This window comes from Phascolarctos cinereus, unplaced genomic scaffold (genome assembly GCF_003287225.1).
Source record: "Phascolarctos cinereus isolate Bilbo 61053 unplaced genomic scaffold, phaCin_HiC Scaffold_3;HRSCAF=262, whole genome shotgun sequence".
Taxonomy (NCBI): domain Eukaryota; kingdom Metazoa; phylum Chordata; class Mammalia; order Diprotodontia; family Phascolarctidae; genus Phascolarctos; species Phascolarctos cinereus.
In genome coordinates this window covers 230387127-230406526 of record NW_027555736.1, presented here as the reverse complement: position 1 = coordinate 230406526, position 19400 = coordinate 230387127, and the positions used below count along the sequence as shown (strand labels likewise).

The 19400-nt window shown below is 40.5% G+C and overlaps 1 protein-coding gene across 4 annotated transcripts in view; it reads right to left on the bottom strand.

The window, feature by feature from the left end:
• Positions 1 to 19400, bottom strand: part of DPF3 (double PHD fingers 3) — a 406344-nt gene that overhangs the window by 125021 nt on the left and 261923 nt on the right. For all 4 annotated transcript variants that reach the window (XR_002324471.2, XR_002324470.2, XM_020986373.2 and 1 more), the window contains exon 6: positions 15332 to 15410. Coding sequence is in view for 2 of the 4 variants with exons in the window: in XM_020986373.2 (XP_020842032.1) it covers positions 15332 to 15410 (79 nt within the window). In the remaining 2 variants the exon portion in view is untranslated. The remainder of the gene's footprint in view (positions 1 to 15331; positions 15411 to 19400) is intronic.

Sequence of the window (19400 nt, the reverse complement as noted above, 5' to 3'; positions counted from 1 at the left end):
AAATATAAACAAAACAAAAACAAAGTGCCATTTGTTTGTTTGTTTTTGAGGAGGAGACACTAGTAGCTAGGGGATCAGGAAAGGCTTTCTTTAGGAGGTGATACTTTTTCCAACATTTGAAGGTAACCAGCAATTCTATAGTAAGAGGAAAAGGTGAGGAAGGAGACTTTCTAGTTATAGAAGATAGTCACTGCAATGGCACTGAGATGGGAGATGCAATGTGCTATGTAAGAGACAGTAAGAAGGACATTTTCACTAGACCAAAGAGTGTGCATGTAGGAGAATAAAAGTAGTAGGGAGCCAAAGGAGTTTATTGAGGAGGGGAGCAACAGTCAAAGCTATGCTTCAGGAATGTCATTTTGGCAGCTTCCTGGAGAACAGATTAGAGAAGGGGAAGAGTTGAGGCAAGAAAGTTAATAAAAGGGGTGTTACAATAGCCCAGGCAAGAAATGTTGAGGGTGTGAACTAGAGTAGTGGCCAAGTGAATGGAGAGAAGGGGAAAGAGGTGAGAAATGATGAGACATGAGATGATAAATTTCAGGCTGGAGGGTACCTTACAGGAAATTTGGTCCAACCCCTAGTGAGGCAGAGAAAAGTTGTGATTTGCCCAGGATCACATAACTCATGAGTATCTGAGGTAGTACTTGAACTGAGGTTTTCCTGATTCCAAGTCTGGGACCCTAACCACTATTCCTTGCTACTCCTCAAAGATGTTTCAGAGGTAGGATTAGTTAGACTCAGCAACTGATTGCATCTGTGAGGTGAAGAAGAGTGTCGGGAAGCAAAGATGACCCCAAGGCTGCAAACTTGGATGAATAGAAGGATGACAATGCCCTCAGCAGAAACTGGGATGTTCAGAGGAGCCGACTCTCTTGGCCGTTCATGATCATGGCACTTTTTCTAAGCACTCAGAAAAGATTCTTTTAATAGTGTGTCCTAGAATTTTACTAGGAATCTGAGTCAGCTCAATAGTCTATTGCTTGAAGGATTTACCTTGTCCTTTTTGAAAATCAGGGCCCACAGCATTTGTGCATCTCCATTTGTAAGTGCCTCTCCTCTTCTCTACAGTTCTCTAGAGACCACTCACAATAACTCAGCACCTGTACCTACAAGGCTGTTCTGTGCCTTCAGATGTGACTCATCCAGGTGTTGGGACTTAAACTTAAGAGTGTATTTGTTGTTGTTCAGTCAATTCTGTCGTGTCTGACTCTTTGCGACTTTTTCTTGGCAAAGATCCTGGAGTGGTTTGCCATTTTCTTCTCCAGTTCATTTTTACAGATGAGTAAATGGAGGCAAACAGGGTTAAGTGACTTGCCCAGGGTCACACAACTAGTACGTATCTGAGGTCAAATTTGACCTCAGGAAGATGAGTCTTCCTGACACTAGGCCCAGCACTCTATTCACTGCTCCACCTAGCTGCCCCACTAAGAGCATACAGCTTTCACTTTTTTCATATTCTCATTTATCTCCTATTTCAATCTGCTGTTAATTATTTTCATTCTACAAGCTCCATTCTGAAGCTCTTTCCATTTGGTAGGAAAAAAACCTGCTGTTAAGGTGTGCTACCTTCTCTCCATTGGCATTATCATTATTTTCAGCCAAGCAGCAGTCTTATCCTTTCTTTGCTCTTCCTCTTGCCCAAACATAGCTATTTTAAGAGCTCTTTTTGAAAAGATAAAGGTGGGGGGAACTCTTTTCGCTTTCTCTAACATTCATCCTAAGCCTCAGCTGACTCTGGGTTTTAACATTCCTAACATTATCCTTACAGGACAGTCCATTTTCCAAATTATCTTCAGGTACCTTTCCTTGTTTACATCCTCTGTATATATCTTTTTTAAAGATTCTAGATGCTCAGGCCAGGCATAGAGGCACAAGCCTGTAATCCCTGCTACTGGGGAGGCTGCTGGATCAATTGATTGGTGAAGTGGGGAGGGGAAAAAGCATGTAATGAGCACCTGCTATGTGCCAAGAACTATGCTAAACACTTCATAAATATTATTTCATTTGATCCTCACAACCTTGGGAGGTAGGTGCTATTATCATGCTCTTTATGCAGACTCTATCATATGGTTGAAGAAACTGAGGTACACGGTAGTGAGGTGAGTTGCCCAGGGCCACTTCTACTACCTTTACTCTCTTTCATGCACTCTTTAGTCTAGTCAAAATGTACTTCTTGCTGTCTTTTACATAGCATATTCCACTTACTTAACCAGTAAGTGTCTGAGGTCAAATTGGAACTGAGGTCTTCCTGAATCCAGGTCCAGGGCCTCTATACATTGTGCCACCTAGCTACTTGAATTTGGAGCTGCAGTAGGCCTAAAGCCTCACTTGGTCATTGTTTGGATTCTGATGGCTCAGAGTGAGTGTAAATAGCAATTGTTTCTGTTTTGACCAGAAACCTGGAGGGTCTTCCCCTCCCAGACTGATTTTATTTTTTTGACTAGGTAAAAGAAGCCATTCTTTGTCTCATTTTTATCTAGCCTTAATCACTCAATGGGCATTGCCTGGGGAAGACTTTAGCTTAAAAGGGCCAAGGTTTTTCAATGCATCAGGAATCATCTCCAGTCATCCTGATCTGTGTCTTGCCACTTGACCCAGGTGGCTCTGGAGGAGAAAGTGAGGCTGATAACTTTGCCCAGCCCTCCCTCACTTAAATCCAATTCACTTGCAAGTCATGACCTCTCCTTCCTGATGTCATTCCTCTTTGAGAATGAAGGACAGACGACAAGTCCAGCACCAATATGGTGAATCCTAGACTAGAGAGCCACCAGGGTGCCTAAGGAGGGGCAAACAGGCTTAGGCTAGAAAAACAGAACAAGTTAAAGTTTCTGTGCTGATCAGCATGGGGATCAGGTCTATGAGTGACCACTGCATTTCTAGCCTGAGTGAAATAGGGAAACCCCAGTCTTCAAAAAATAGTAATTGTAGTAGTAGTAGTAGTGGTGGTAGTGGTAGTGGTGGTGGTGGTAATTACGATTATTATAATGATGATAATAATAAGTAGAGGAAGGAGGAAGGAGGAAGAAGGAGGAGAGAGAGGTGGAGGAGGAGGAGGAGGAGGAGAAGGAGAAGGAGAAGCAGAAGGAGAAGAAGGAGGAGGAGGAGGAGGAGGAGAAGGAGCAGGAGGAGGAAAAGTTGTTGCTGCTGCTGCTGTTCTTCTTGGTACTATCCTGTTATTCTTTATACATTGTCCTACTTTTTGTTCCTCACTTGTCACTGATGTGTGTATCAAAGGAATTTCAATCATGAAAGTATCCCATGTTCTTGAACCACATTTCCATTACAATTTTACATCTTAAGATCTCACTTATCCTTTCTCTGAATTCTTAAAATCCACTCTCCAAAAATTTATTATGCACAGTAGAATATTCCAAACACTTACCTGCTTATCAGGATTTCAAAGATGGCATAGTAATTTAAAGCAAAGAACTTCCTTTCCTTTTGCAACAGAGCTACTATTGTTCTGGTGGTCCTGACACAAAAGGAAATGTGAGTAGTATGATAGGATGATCTTTGTGAACCCATAATGGCTCCTCATGATCACCATTTCCATGTCTAAGTCCCCATAAACCATTAGTTTAATAACTTCTATAGACTGAGAAAGCTAGGCCCAAAGCAATTTCCACAAGAACAGGAAATTCCTCAGAGTAGCAGAAATATTAACAATGATCCACAAGGTGTCTATGTCCAACAGGGAAACTAAAGATTGCTACCAAAAATCTGGCACATCAAAAAGCTGGCAAAATTTTTGGCCATTTCTAAGCACAGACTCATGTCCTTAGAACTATTCAAGTATACCTCTAGATTTTGTTGTAAAGTTCCTAGTTTTTCTAAGAGTAAATTATACTTTGGAACTCACAATTCAATAACGTCTAAATTAGCCTAATCTTATTAAATCATTGCTGTGGTTTCAATGCTTTTCTGGATGCTGCATAGCTTAGGTGTTAACAATATGCAGGAAGTAATTTACATTCCCTTTGGGAGGTGGAAGAATGTGGAAGATTCAAGGCTCATATTCCCCATAAATGAAGTTTTATTCTCTCCTCTACCCCAGTTATCTGAGAGCTGGCAACTCTGGCCCTTGTTGGTACTATTCCCTCTCCTTGGCATTCCAAGGCTTGGTAACCACGTGAAGTTACTTTTCTACCTCCTATTCAACTGTTGGGAAATTAATGGCTGTAGTTCCCCATTCCTAGCCTAAAAGCATAATACAAAACTTCTTGGTTGGGATGGAGTTTAACAGCTCTGAACAGTTCATTCATTCATCCTCCCATCCATCCAGCAAATAGTTATTGACTGTCTTATTATGCCCTTGCCTATAGGTGCTAGGGTGTAAAAGGGGAGATAAGAATAATAGCTTCTGTCCTCATGGAGTTTATAATCCAGTAAGGGAGATAAGTAAAAAATATTCACCCCAGACAGAATACAAAGAAAGCATGAGGGGAACAGCAGGTAATCAAGTTTAATTGGTGCAGAGTACTCATGAGGGGAATCAGTAGGAGAGAGAATAGGTTAAAGTCAAGTCATGGAAAGCCTTGAATACCAGGCGAAAGAATTTAACTTTTATTCAGTGGGTAATGGGAGAACCATTGAATTTTGAGCAGGGAAGTGACTTGATCATATCTGTGCTTTAAGAAGACTATTCTGACATTAGCATGAAAGGTGAATTTGATGTGATAACATTTGAAAACAAATGAAAGAGTTAGAACCAGTCCAATGATGAGGGCCTGAATGAGGGTGACAATAGTAATTGGAAAGGAGAGAAGGGTACATACATGAAAACAGGAAGAGAAACAACAGGTCTCATCAACTAACTGACTATAAAGGGGAGGGGTGAGGAAGAGAACCAAAAATGAATCCAAGGTTGTGGGCCTGGGTGCCTTGGAGAATAGTGGTGGAATCAACAGAAGTAGCTAAGAGGAAAAAACATCGAAGTAGAAGGCAAGGCCATCTGTGAAGAATGATAGTAGTGAGGGGAGAGGGGATCATGATCTTGGAGAAGATGGGAACATTTAGAAAAACTGCTGTGGGAAGTAGTAGAGGGATAATTATATAAAAGAAAGTGATATAGATAAAAAAAAATGACTGGGACCAAATAGCATGAATTTATAATAAGTCCATTTCCCTAAATTTCAAACTACTAGGATATTTAAACATTTAGAAACATTTTCCCAGAACTCAAGAGAAAAGACATGTCTGTGGTGGTAGCTAGGTGGTGCAGTGGATAGATCACTGGCCCTGGATTCAGGAGAACCTGAGTTTAAATCCAGCCTCAGACACATAACACTTACTAGCTGTGTGACCCTAGGCAAGTCGTTTAACCCCACTGCCTAGCCAAAAAGAAAAAAGAAAAGACATGGCTGAGAATACAATTTGGGAGTAACCAGTATAGAGGTTATAAGATAATAGGTTTAAAGCTGGAAGGGTATAGGGGCATCTAGTCCAAACCTTCTTATTTTACAGGTCAGAAGACTGAAACCCAGAAAGTGACTTGTCCATTAACAAATGTCAGAGGTGGGATTTGAACCCCAGTCTTCCTGAATTGAAGTCCAGGAGATGGCTGAAATTACCATGAGAAAACATACAGAAAGAGAAGAGAAGAGAGCTGGGAACAGAGCTATGAGGAGAACCAAAAATTAGGGAGTTAGAAGAGAAAAAAAGGGAGGAGAAGAACTGAAGTTTCAAGAAGTAAATGATCCACAGGGTCAAATGCAAAAACTAAAGAAAACGAGGAAGGACAGTCAGAGGTGCAGTGCATAGAGTTCCGCTGTGGAGTCAGAAGACCAGAGTTTAAATCCAGCCTCAAACACTTACTAGCTGTGTGACCCCGGACAAGTCATTTCACCCTGTTTGCCTAAGTTTCCTCATCTGTTAAATGAGCTGGAGAAGGAAATGGCAAATCACTCCAGTATGTTGGCCAAGAAAACCCCAAATGGGATCACAAAGAGTCAGACACAACTAAACAACAACATAAAAAAAAGAAAATGAGAACTGAGAAAGAACAGTTTGGGGAGAATGATGGACGCAGATTATAAGAGGCTGAGGAATGACTGGGTAATGAGGCAGCAGGGGCAAAGTGCAGATGACCCTTTAATGATATTTGACAGAGGAGGAAAGAAGAGAGGTGTATAGTAACTTGAAGGAATAGCAGAGTTGGCTTTTTTTTTTAAGATAGAGAACATTTTTGTGGGTGAAAGGAAAAAAATCGGTAGAAAGAGAGAGACTGAAGATTCAAAGAGAGAAGGGATAATTGTTTGAGCACTAATGGTCCTGGAGAAGCAGATCGAATAATAACATATTGTTATAATTGCAACCACCATGACAATGGCAACAACAACAACAACAATAATAATAGCTCAGATTTAGATGATCAAAGTGCATATATCTACACTGTCTTATTGGACCCTTACAACAACTCTGAGGTCAGTGCTATTACTATCCCTACAGCTTGAATGACTTGCCCAGAGTCACACAGTTAGTAAGTGTGGCGGACAAGATTTGAACCCACTTCTTTCTGAGTCCAAATCTGACACTCAACTACACTTTCTGTAAGAGAAGACAAATGAGCTTTAGAAAAGAAAAGAACCATTGCTTCATTTGAAACAGAAAAGAAGCAAAGAGAATGTGTGAGGCGTTTGGTGGTGGAGAGAAGTTAAGGCTGCTCATGTCTGATAACCCCAAATGTCTCAGCAAAATATGAAAAATGTCCATTTGCAGAAAGTTAGGGAGGTGAGAGTGGACCAGGGGATTTGAGGAAAATGGGGGAAAGAGTTTGGAACAGCTGCTATGGGAAATGCCACAATACCTCTGAAGAAAGAAGGAAGGTTCACACATCATCCTATTATCAATCACACACACACACACACACACACACACACACACACACACACACACACAACTTAATATGGATTAATGAGGCACTTTCTCCAACTTGATGTGAATGAGTTTATAGATATTCCTTCCCAGACAGCTAAATGAAAACAAATACTGAGAGAAAGGGAGTTCTGGTAGAGAGAGGAAAGGAATAATAAAAAGACAATAGAAACAACTGATATTTCTAGATCTCTTTAAAGGTGTAAAGTACTTTACATATCCCTCCTTATTTAACCCTCATAACTTTGACATAAGTGCTACAAATGTTTATATCCCCATTTTACAGATGTGGAAATTGAGGATCAGAAGAAGAAGGAAAGGAAAGAAAGGAAAGGAAGAAAAAAAGCATTTATTATGTGTCTATTATGTGCCAGGCACTGTGGTGTGTGTTTTCACAAATATTATCTCATTTAGTCCTCACAACAATCCCAGGAGGTAAGTGCTATTATTATCCCCATTTTATAGTTGAGGAAACTGAGGCAGACAGAGACAAAGTGACTTGCCCATGGTTACCCGCTATAAGTATCAGAGGTGGGATTTGAAACCAGGTCTGACTCCAATTCCAGATCTAACATGAGTAATTTTGCAACAGGGAGACTCAGGAGACCAGGGAACTCAGGAGACCCCCAGCACTAACAAATAACCACTCAAACAGCCACAGCTACAGCAATCTTTACCAAGAAGCCACCCCTCATATCTATGAGCAGCCGTAAGTGTGGGGGCTATAAAACCCAACATGGAGGTGGTTATTTTTGTTATTCCTGATCTAGCTTCTTCCAAGCTTTGATAGGCAATTACTTATAGGACACATTTGCCCTTGAGTGAACTGAACTCGTTTTAGACCCACTGTGCCCAGGAGCTCCATGCCTACGGTGTCCTGCAGCTATCCCAGCCATTCCTCTGTGGTGTGAATGTGCATATTCCATTCAGGGTGGCTTCCTTTGTGTCCATGGGAGACTGCAAACCCTTGATAGCCCTCACTGACCCATGTGTCTACCTGTACCTGCATGGGGACAAGAAGGATTTTGGAACAAAACTTATCAAATTACCACGGATGGAGACTGATGAGAACTGGCCTGAGACAAATCTGGATAGACTTATGCCTGAGAATGATTCTGAGGCCCTAGTCTATGTTTACTAAGTAGCTAGGTGGCACAGTGGACAAAGTGGAGTTAGGAAGACCTGAGTTCAAATTCCACCTCAGACACTTATAAGCTGTGTTACCCTGGGCAAGTCACTTTAGCTCTGTCTGCCTCAGTTTCCTCAACTGTAAAATGGGTATAATAATAGCACCTACCTCCCAGGGTTGTTGTGGGGATCAAATAAGAATAATTGTAAAGCATTTAGTACAATGCCTTGCATATAGTAGATGCTTAATTAATGCTTCTTTCTTTCCTTCCTTCCTCCCTTCTTAGCAGGAAAGAGAATATTCAAGAAGAAAGCAAGGGTATTAAAGTACCTGAGAAGAGAGACAGAGGAAGAGGCATCAGGAAAGGATGGAAAGCAGGGTTGTCGGGCACCCAAGACAAAACTATCTACTTCATCCTTTTGCTCAGGGTGGTCCTTTTCACTAGTGTTACACAGTACTAGCTTTTTAGTAACAAAAAAAAGATACAGTCTGCCTGGCATCCAACATCACATGCCTGGGATTCAACAAATGCCACAGGCTTGCTCTACAAATCAACTTTCAGTGGCAGTGAGTCTTCTCTCCAGGTCCTTCCCTCCTCCCCTCTGCGCCAGCCTAAGACCTGCAGGACAACAAAGAGAAACAAACTGGAACGTTAAACATCTACTCCCTTCATTGATAAGGATCAGGTACTAAAGGCCATGTCCAAAGGAGTATAGACCTAGAACTGAAAACAACCTTTGGAACCATCCAGTCGAACATTCTCACTTTTTCAGAAGAGGAAACTGAGGTCCTAGGGTCACATAGGATTTGAATTCAGGTCTTCTTGACTCTAAGACCAATGTTCAATTCATTGTGTCACTTAGCTGGTAGCTACCTTCCTAATGATAAACCTCTCCAAACTTAGGTAGGCTGGTCTACTAATGACAGAAATACAATCCAACTTTATGCCCAGACTAAAAGTCTTTCCAGCATGGTTTTGTTGTTCAGTCATTATTCAGTCATATCCAATTCTTCATGACCCCATTTGGGATTTTCTTGGCAAAGATACTGGAATGGTTTGCCATTGCCTTCTCCAGCTCATTTTACAGACAAAAAACTAAGGCAAACAGGGTTAAGTGACTTGTCCAGAGTCACACAGCTAGTAAGTGCCTGAGGCTAGATTTGAACTTAGGAAGAGGACTCTTCCTAACTCAAAGGAGTTTTCATCAACAGAATCAGATGATACTAACTGAAAAAAGGGTCTGTAGGAGCTAATTAGTGATAGTCACTGAAGGTCTAGGGATAGGGATTGGGCCTATGATTTCAATGATATAGAAAACATCTTCTACCAATGCAGCTCAGCACTTTCTCTACAACTTATGGTCTTGGAGAACTGCATAGAGCTTGAATGGTTAAATGATTTGCTCAGAGTCACACAACTAGTCTGTGTCACAGGCAGGATTTGACCTCAGGTTTTCCTGGCTTTGAAATCAGCTTTCAATTTGAAAGATACCAATAACCTAAGAGGCACAGTATAATCAATAAAGTGTGGGACCCTATAGTCAGAAAGATCTGGGTTACCTCTAATTCATAATGGGCACTTGACTTAACCTCAGTACCTCAGGCAACTCTCTAAGGCCACAATTTGGAGGACAGTTGTTAATCTGAATTGGTTGGAGTTTGCTCACTGGAATTCCCTACACCAATAAAATCATAGTTCTGAGACCCTGAATTGCCAACCGAAATACATTTATACAATACTCTATGCCTCAAGCTATTACTCCATTTAGTTATTGGTACTAGTAACTTTCAGGAGTCATAACAATAATTAGACATAAGGATCAGTCAGATCTGTAATTTTACTGGTATAGGGAATTCACAGGTGAGAGGTAAGAATTTGCCCAGGGTCACACTGCTAACATATGTCAGGACTAAAACTAGGTCTTTGAGGCCATGCTTCTATCTACTACACCACACTACCTCTCTACTGCAGTAATAAACAGGTCGATCACAATGGCCATCTGATGGTAGAATTCCTAGAGATCAGTGTTCCTCCAGACCAGAACAGAAGTAGCTAAGCCAAAGGATAAAGAAAGGGCTGGAAAATTGCAGACCAGGAACCTGCAGTTTGAATCAGGCAGGATTCGTTTCTATTCAATTCAACAAATATTTCAGTTCAATTGAATGGGATCTCCCAGGCTATCACATGCAGTTGCTTTGTTTATGGGTGACAGGTGGGAAAGATGAGAAATAAGCTCTCATCTCCAAAGTCCTTCCTTTAGCAAGAAATTGAAAACAACACCTTAACTCCCAAACTTGGAAAACTATAAGATAATTAATTAATAAAGCAGTAGCACTGTGATTACTTGCAGGAAAATAAATATAAGTCCAGAGGCACCATGAATGGGTCAAAAAAAAAAACTTCACCATGTTCAAATAATAGACTATTTCTCTGAAACAGGACATCCAGTGGCTAGATGAAAGCAATAGACAACATATCTATCACCTGGCATTAGTAACCAAAGCACTTAATACTGTTCCATCTGCCCCTCTCCTTGGGGAAACTGGAAATGAGAACACAATCGAACAGCTATACTAAGGAATAAATACCAAGGCTGGTTAAACAAAATCAAAGTTGAAAAATAATCATTAAGCGTTCCACATCTACATTGGAAGAAGTGCTGCGTGGGGACTCATAAGGATCTCTTCTGGGTTCAAGATGACTTGATATTTTCATTAATGACTTGAAAGATGGAGTAGGGAATTATGCAAATCCAACTGGCAGACAATACAAAGATGGCAGGGATTGCAAATCTGTGGAGAATGGAATTTAACTACTGTGCAATCTTAGGAAATTTGTCCTTATTGAATCTTATATATTGAAGTCACATATTATTGTATCTCTTTATTGAGATTCAATAGGGCAAAATATAAAGTGATTGATGGAGGCAGGAGTCACCAAATGTATAAATATAAACTAGCATACACCTGGCTGGGCACCAGGGCCAGTATCAGAACCGAAGAGGATGGGGAGCTTGCAGGGGACAGTGTATACAAAGCAGCAAAACTGCCAAAATATGTCAATGTACCACTGAATGGAGTTGTATTCAGATGACAGCCAGCATGCTAATGTTAGTTGCTGTTGTTGTTTTAAGGGGAGAAAAAAGGAAAACTCACATTAATACAGCACTTTAAAGTTTACAAAGAAATGAGTCTATTCCACTCCTTGCAGACTAGACCTTGACATAGTTTCAGATCTGAGCACTCTACTTAGCCCCAGGCATGAAAGAAAGCACAGAAGAGGGAGGGTCACATAATTGACAGATTTGATTCTGGAGAACAGAATCAGCAGAGGCCTAGAGAAAGGTAGGCATGGTCAGGCAGCCAAAAGAAAGAGAGGCTACAATGGACTGGTAGAACTGTGGATGTTCATTTGTTTCAGGGGAAGGGAATAAAAGTAGGGGAAATTTAGATTCATAGTAAGGGGAGACCATCATTCAAAGAACAGCTGAAATAACGGGGAAAGGGCAGCTATGGTAACCCCCTCTCTGGGGACATTCATGGAAGAGACCAGACACCTCTCTACTTAGGATGCATTAGGGATTATTAAAAGCACTCTTCGTCCAATACAGGGGGATGGGCCATATGACCTCTCCAAAGGTCATTCCTGTCCCAAAGGATCACAAGTCTGAAGGGCATTAGATAAAAATAAAGTACATTAATCACCAAGCTGCCAGATAATTTACCAAGAAAGCCTGAATACAGAAAGGGGAGACTGAAGAGTCCTTGGCCTCACTCAAGGAAAAAAAATAGGGGGGGATATAAAATAAACCCACATAAATCATCAGCCTTTCTATATATTACCAACAAAGTCCAGCAGGAAGAGATAGAAAGAGAAATTCCATCTAAAATAACTGCAGACAATATAAATACTCAGGATTCTACCTACCAAGACAAACCCAGGAACTATATGAATACAATTACAAAACACTTTTCACACAAATAAAGTCAGATCTAAACAATTAGAGAAATATTAATTGCTCATGAGTACGCCAAGGCAATATAATAAAAATGACAATTCTACCTAAATTAATTTACTTATTTGGTGCCATAAGGATCAAATTACCAAAAAAATTTTATAGAGCTGGAAAAAAATCATAAACAAATTCATCTGGAAGAACAAAACATCAAGAATATCAAGGGAATCAATGAAAAAAAATGTGAAGGAAGGTGGCTTAGTAGTACCAGATCTCAATCAAGATTACAAAGTGGTAATCATCAAAACAATCTGGCACTGGCTAAGAAATAGACTGGTAGGTCTGTGGAATAGATTATGTACACAATACACAATAGTAAATGACCTTGGTAATCCAGTGTTTGACAAACTCAAACATCCAAGATTTGGGGGAAAGAAATCACTATTTGACAAAAAATGCCAGGAAAACTGGAAACTGGTTTGGCAAAAATGAGGTGCAGACCAACATCTTGTACCATATACCAAGAGAAGGTGAAAATGGGTACATGATTTAGACATAGGGGTGATATCATAAACAAATTAGGAGGGCATGGAATATTTTGCCTGTCAGATTTGTGAATAAAGGAAGAATTTATGACCAAACATGTTTTGACCTAAATGGTTTATAAGAAGGATATTATCCTGTGGCTGCATAGGGAAGAGAGATATAGAAAGGGAAGGATGGGCAAGAGTATCACGCCCAGAAAAGAAGCATCCAACAAAGAAAACAGGGGCTGAGCTTCTGAGGTAAAATGGGTAAGGAAAGGAAATAGAAACTGGCAGGCAGAAAAGGAGCACACAGGCGTCTTGGAAAAATCCAAGTTTAAAGTCAGCTTTAGCTGGGAAGCCAATGCAAAACCTTTGTCATTCAAGGGCTAAACTATTTCAGCTTCTGTAAGGAAATTCCTCATGATATTAAATCACAAGAAAAGGACAGATAACTTTTAAAAACTCACACAGATCAAGAGACAGGTATTCTGGATATATCCCATTTTTCTTCATACATGGAAATGCCTTCTTTGGCAAGAAGACAAAACTATTGACCCTTCTTTGAAGGGGCCAAGGAAACTTCACATTTCATTACCCCAGAACAACAGAGACCTTTAGGGAACTGGCAGGCTAGGATTACAGTGGATCAAGACAAATGTTTGATGTAGGAAGGGATGTGTTTGAACCTCATCCGGGAAATTAAACTATGTCTGTTACCCAGGCTCAGAACAGGTTCTATCTCACCTTGATTGTATGATGGAAAGATGACATTGGAATACTCTAATACCCCCAAATTATTCTTGGAATGGTGTTACTTATGGGCCCATTCCCTATAGGAGTAAATATAAGTTTATGGGGTTTAGACCTGAAAGATACCTTAGAGATCATCTGGCCCATCCATCTCATTTTACACATAAAGAAATTAAGAACTGGAGAGGTTGTGATTTGCTCAGAGTCAATTGCAGAAGGGATTCAAGAAAGCCGGGGTTCAGACCTAATTTTTCTGAGAGCAGATCCAGAGTTGTTCCCTCCATACTGTGCTGTTTCCCATTGAAAACTGGTTCCCATCTGCTGAGTGAGTCACTGAATAAGGTTGGAGGGTTTGATAACAAAATAAACTCCAGCTATATCGCTCTCTACTGAAAGATGAACAACTTTTTAAGATCAATATAGAGGGAAAGTCACTACTCTGCCTTAAGTCACTCATTACCACCTACCATTGATTGCCCTTTACCCCTATTCCAATATATTACATAAGTATGCTCATAATTGTAAACTTTATTTTAAAACATGGGGGGTTCATGACTCCAGAACATATTCCCAATGTCAATATCCAAATATTAGACAATCCCCAAAACTCTCTGTGCATTGCCTCTCTGGCATTCTGAAAGGGAGCTGGTGAGAGTAGTCACTTGCAGAGATGGTGTGCCTTCTCAGATTGGTGAACAGATGGAAAAGAAAGATTAATAGGGACTGTGGTTTTAAGAAGTGCCCTTGCTAGAGTGGAAGTAGAGGGTGTCCTGGACAATGAGAAGTTATCTAGGACAGGAGCTTCTGTCTGCACAAAGGCTTTCAGCAGACAATACTATGGGTGCTATACTTGGAAAGAAGACCAAATCTTTCTCTTTATTAAGGCAGATCACATTTTCTTCAGTATATAAATCTTTGATAGATTCAGGTTCCTTGTCCCTTCACAAAACCACCATTTCTTTCTCATTGTCCTATTGCCATATTATTTGCTATCCCAGCTTCCAGGGATAGCCAGTTACCCATCAAAGAGACTTTAGTGAAGTGGAAAGACTGTATGGTGCCAGGTGGAGGGAGGGAGGAAAGAAAATTGATTAAAATAAAAGTAGTCACCATCATATAGATTCATGGCTTTCCCTACATAAAGAAGGAGGGAAAAGAAGGAAATTAGTGGGAATAACAAATGAAAAGATACAAGAACCAAGTACCTTTTTCGGAGGTTTTTGTGTTATGCTTTTGTTTGTAACTATCTGAAACAAAGAAAGAAATAGAGGGTGAATCTTAAAAAGAGAGAGAGACAGAGAGAGGAGACAGTGAAGGGAAAGAGAATAGGATATGGGGAGGGGAGAAAGAGAAGAGATGGGAGAGTGGTAGAGGGAAGAGAGAAAAAAGTGGAGGGGGAGAAAGAGAGAGAAAAAGGGAAAGGAGGGAGAGAAGAGAACGAAAGAGGAGAGGAAGAGAGAGAAAGGGAAATTGAGAGGAGAAAACAGAGAAAGAGGGAGACAAAGAGAAAGGGAAAGAAAAGAAGAGGAGAAAGAGAAGAGAGAAGGGAGAGAAAGCGGGGAGGGAGAAAGAGAGGAAAAGAAGAGAGAGAGAGAGAGAGAGAGAGAGAGAGAGAGAGAGAGAGAGAGAGAGAGAGAGAGAGAGAGAAGCCATGAAAGAGCACAATGCCAGAGAGCTGAACTATTGCAGCCCTGGGCACAGCAGGAATTTTGCTGCAGGGATCTTTCCATTTCACTTCTTTCCCCCTCATGCAGAAACACTCACAGAGGAGGTAGCAGCAGCAAGTGGAGGAGGAGGAAGAGGAAGAGGAGGAGAAGGAGGCAGCTGCAGCAGTAGTAGCAACAGCAGCAGCAGCAGTGGCAGCAGTAGCACTAACAGCAGCAGCAGCAGCAGCAGACCACAACATGCAAGCCAGGAACAGCAAAAAAAAAAAAAAAGAAGAAGAAGAAGAATCTCCCTAAAGAGGAGGCATGAGGAAGCCCTGATGGCAACTGAAGCCAGGTGGACCAGGCTGACAGCCAAGGGATTTGTAAGGGACAGTAGGATGAGAGGACATGAAAAGGGACAGAGAGGAAGAGCAGTGAGGCTATACTTACTATCACAGACGTACGGTTTATCTTGGTCTTCCTGAGAGGCAGCATCATTCCTCCTCCTGCCACCTGCAGAACCACGGGCCTAAAAAGAGAATTGAAGGATTTAGTAATGTGCTCAAGGAACTCTCTTTTTCCTCATTTTGCTCCCAAGATCCTCTGGGACTTACTATCTGCCCTGTTGCTACACCATCCAAAGCTTCAAATATTACCATCTGACCAGCTGGTGTATCTTGCCATTCACTCCACCACTGAATCCTTAGGAAGTCTCTGCCTCATAGCTCAGCTTTCTTCTATATGTTGTCCCCCTAAAGTAGAATATGAGCTCACGGAAAGGTTTTGTATCCTCACACTTTAGAATAGTGCTTAGCACAAAGTAAAGGCTTACTAAATGTTTTTTTTTCTCCCATTCATTCATTCTCTTCCACGGACTCTTGAACTTTCTAGTTTCCCACACACATGTAGTGGGTGAGATAGGGGGACAGAATAGTTGAAATTAAAGACTAAAGGTACCCTGACTATCCACTATACCTGGAACACAGACCTCCATATCTGTCTTTTGCAATCCTCTTCCTTCAAGGCCAAATTCAAGGACCACCTCCTCCACAATGCTCTCTTAGGTCTCTTACCTCCATAAGTGACCTATCCTGCCTTGAATTCCACTCTTTTTTCTCCCTCCTTTGCATTTAAATACATCCTAACTTTTATGACAGGGCCAAGAGATAAAATCAGGGCAGCCCACCCCCCTGATCTGCTAGACTGGGGTAATTTCTATGAAGCTGAGGGTATCCTAGATCCTTCTGATGAACCCCAAGTTAGCCCGTTGGAGCAGAGGTTCCTAGTTTGTCCCCATAGATCCCATTACTGGGAGCAGTGTCAAAGATAATTGTCAACTAACTAGGAAGGGCTGTCAACCTGAGAAGCTTTGAAAGGAGGAGCAACGTCCACTCTAGTTTTCTCTTCTTCCCTTTTGAACAAGTGGCCAATAGAGATTTCTCTACCACTTTCCAGAAACAATTATGATGACTACTCACACATAGTAGCGAGCATGTCTACTTGCCTAGGTGAGCCTAAGCCTGAAAATCCAATCCCTAGCTGCCTTTTTCACTTTGTTTTTTCCCTGACTATAATTGGCCAATCAGTGATCCTGAGACGGACGTTTATAGTCTTGTGAATTAAGAGGCTAGGAGTTATAGGGTGCTAACAAGACATGTTTTCTGCAACTACATTCTTTTCAGAGGAGAAGACCTGGACTTTGAGTTGCTCTTCCAATTGAACATTCCCACATCTCCTTGAAGTCTTTCCTACTTCCCAAGAGAGTATATTATGAGTTACTGTCTCATATTTCAAGTATTTGTCAATTCAGACTTAGGAGTCTTTTGTGCTTTAAGCATTGCTTTTGTGATATTTGAAATAAGTGGTTGTCCTATTCTTGATATCTACTAGTTTGTTGAGCAACTTCTCTAAAAGGGACTCTATTAATTCCTTCCAGGGGACCCTAGCATGAGCCAAAACCAAGCTTTAAGAGATGTTATTTTCTCTTTGAAAGGATGGCCAAATTATGACATATAGATGGAAGGGAATATTGTTGTGCCACAAAAAATGATGAAAGGGATAAATTGAGATAAACCGGGGAAAATCTATGCAAACTGATGCAGAATCAAAAGAGCAGAACCAGGACAACATGAGGCTCTTGTTCAAGTTTAAGAAGCCAAGGGTTCTTAATCTGGGTTCCATGGGAGTCTGTAAACTTAAATGGGAAAAATCAACATCTTCATATTCACTACCCTCTAATTGAAGTTTAGCATTCCCTTCAATTATTTTGAAATATGACACTGAGAAGGGGTCCATAGGTTTCAGCAGCCTTCCAAATGGGTCCATGACACAAAAAGGCTAAGAATTCCCTCCTCTATGCAATAATATCATCATAAAGGAAAACACTCTGAAAAGTTTTGAAGAACTCTCAGCCACAATTCCAGCGCCCTGAGGATGAAACATGCCACCCTCTCCACATCCAGTGGAAAAACATGGCACCCTCCCCACCCCAGATGGAAAGGTGATAGCCCTGAGTTCAGGAGACATACATATTCATCCAGACATGGCCAATATGCAGATTCTGTTTTATTTGAATCTATTCATTTGTTACAAGGGAGGATTTTTTTTTAATTTGGGAAAGAAGAAAATGGGGCTAGTGACAGTCATGCTAAAATAGAAAAATATTAAAAATATAAAAAGAAGTCCATTGAAACATTTTAAATGCACAGAAGAAAATAAGAGAAAGTTCAGAGGGAGATACAAACAGTAGGGCAGTTTTGAAACTAACTTGTTAAATTTATTCCATATCTTCCCTAAAAAGCAAGTTGTACCAAAGTACATTCATGGTTTTACACACAATCCTTTTTTTCTTGTTCTTTATAGATACAAATGGCCATATATGGACTTGGTGTCCCTCAAGTTCAGAATGACTAAAATTTTTTTTAAAAAATTTAAATGTGGAGGGAAACACAAGTATAGAGGAACAAACATAGGAGTTACCCAAAGCAATAACAGGCTTCTAAGGAAAGAGTTACTTACTCACTGCCAGATACTATTATTTTCTATTTGATCAAACCTGAGCCCCACTGCTTACCCCTAACTTCGAAATAAATCTGGGCATGATTTAAAAAAAAAAAACAAGACTCAGAGATGAAGGAAATAGAAGTCCAAGAGTTCAAGAGAGAAGCTTTATCCCTTCTCCTTGAGGGCAGAGTTCCACTGAACTTGGGTCTACAGAGGCTAAGATTGGAGAGAACCTTCTTATTGGCTCACGGGAGGGGGCACCCCATGGACAGTTTGCATTAAAGTCCATTGTATAATGCTTCATCTCCCCTGCTATCCTGTAAAAAATCCTTGAGGTTAAGGCTCATTTCATTTTTTGTATCCCCAGCATCCAACACAGCACCTACACACACACACACACACACACACACACACACACACACACACACTCAGATACACACACATACGTATATATATATATACACATACATACATATAAGTATATATACATATACATACATGTGCACATACACATACACACACAACTATTAGAGTATTTTTAACCAATAATATATGATTAAAGGTTGTTCAAAAAGTGAAGGAGAGACTGACTTCTTTAAATATACGAAGAGTATTCAAAGGCTTAAGTGTATAATATTGGAAACAGCTATTTTCTATTTTTAGTGATAACAAAAGATGACTACAACCAGGAATTTATTGTGAAGTACTGTCTGACAGTGAGTATTGTTAAAGATGTTAGCAAGAGGTGGCAGCTAGGTGGCACAGCAGATAGAGCCCCAGCCCACAGCAGATAGAGCAGATAGAGGACCTGAGTTCAAATCCAGCCTCAGACACTTACTAGCTGTGTGACCCTGGGCAAGTCACTTAACCCTCCATTGCCTAACCAAACCAAAACAAAACAAAAAAAAGATGTTAACAAGAAAAATGGCAAAATTTTGTTCTCTGAAGAACTTAAAAGTTCTTATAGGCCACATTTTTATCTGCCTAGGAATTATAAGGCATAAGTACAGGCATACCTTGTTTTATTACATTTCACGCTATTACACTTTGCAGATCTTGCATTACTTTTTTTTTTTTAACAAATTGAAGTTTGTGGCAAACCTGCATTGAGCATGCCTATCGGCACCATTTTTCCAATAATATATTTTCACATTGTGTCTCTGTGTCATATTTTGGTACTTCTCACAAATTTCAAACTTTCTCACTATTATTATGTCTGTTATGGTAATCTGTGATCAATGATCTTTGATGTTACTATTGTAATTGTTTGGGAGCGCCATGAACCATGCCCACATAAGACTGTAAACTGAATCAATAAATGTTGGGTGTGTTCTGACTGCTCCACCAGCCAGCCATTCCCTCGTCTCTCTCCCTATTCCTTGGGCCTCCCTGTTTCCCTGAGACACAACAATATTGAAGAATATGACATAAACTTAGTCGAAAAACGGCGCAGCAGGATTTGAGAAGCTTAACTCCAATTTTGAAAGCTCTACTGTGGGTAAAATGCCATCAAACA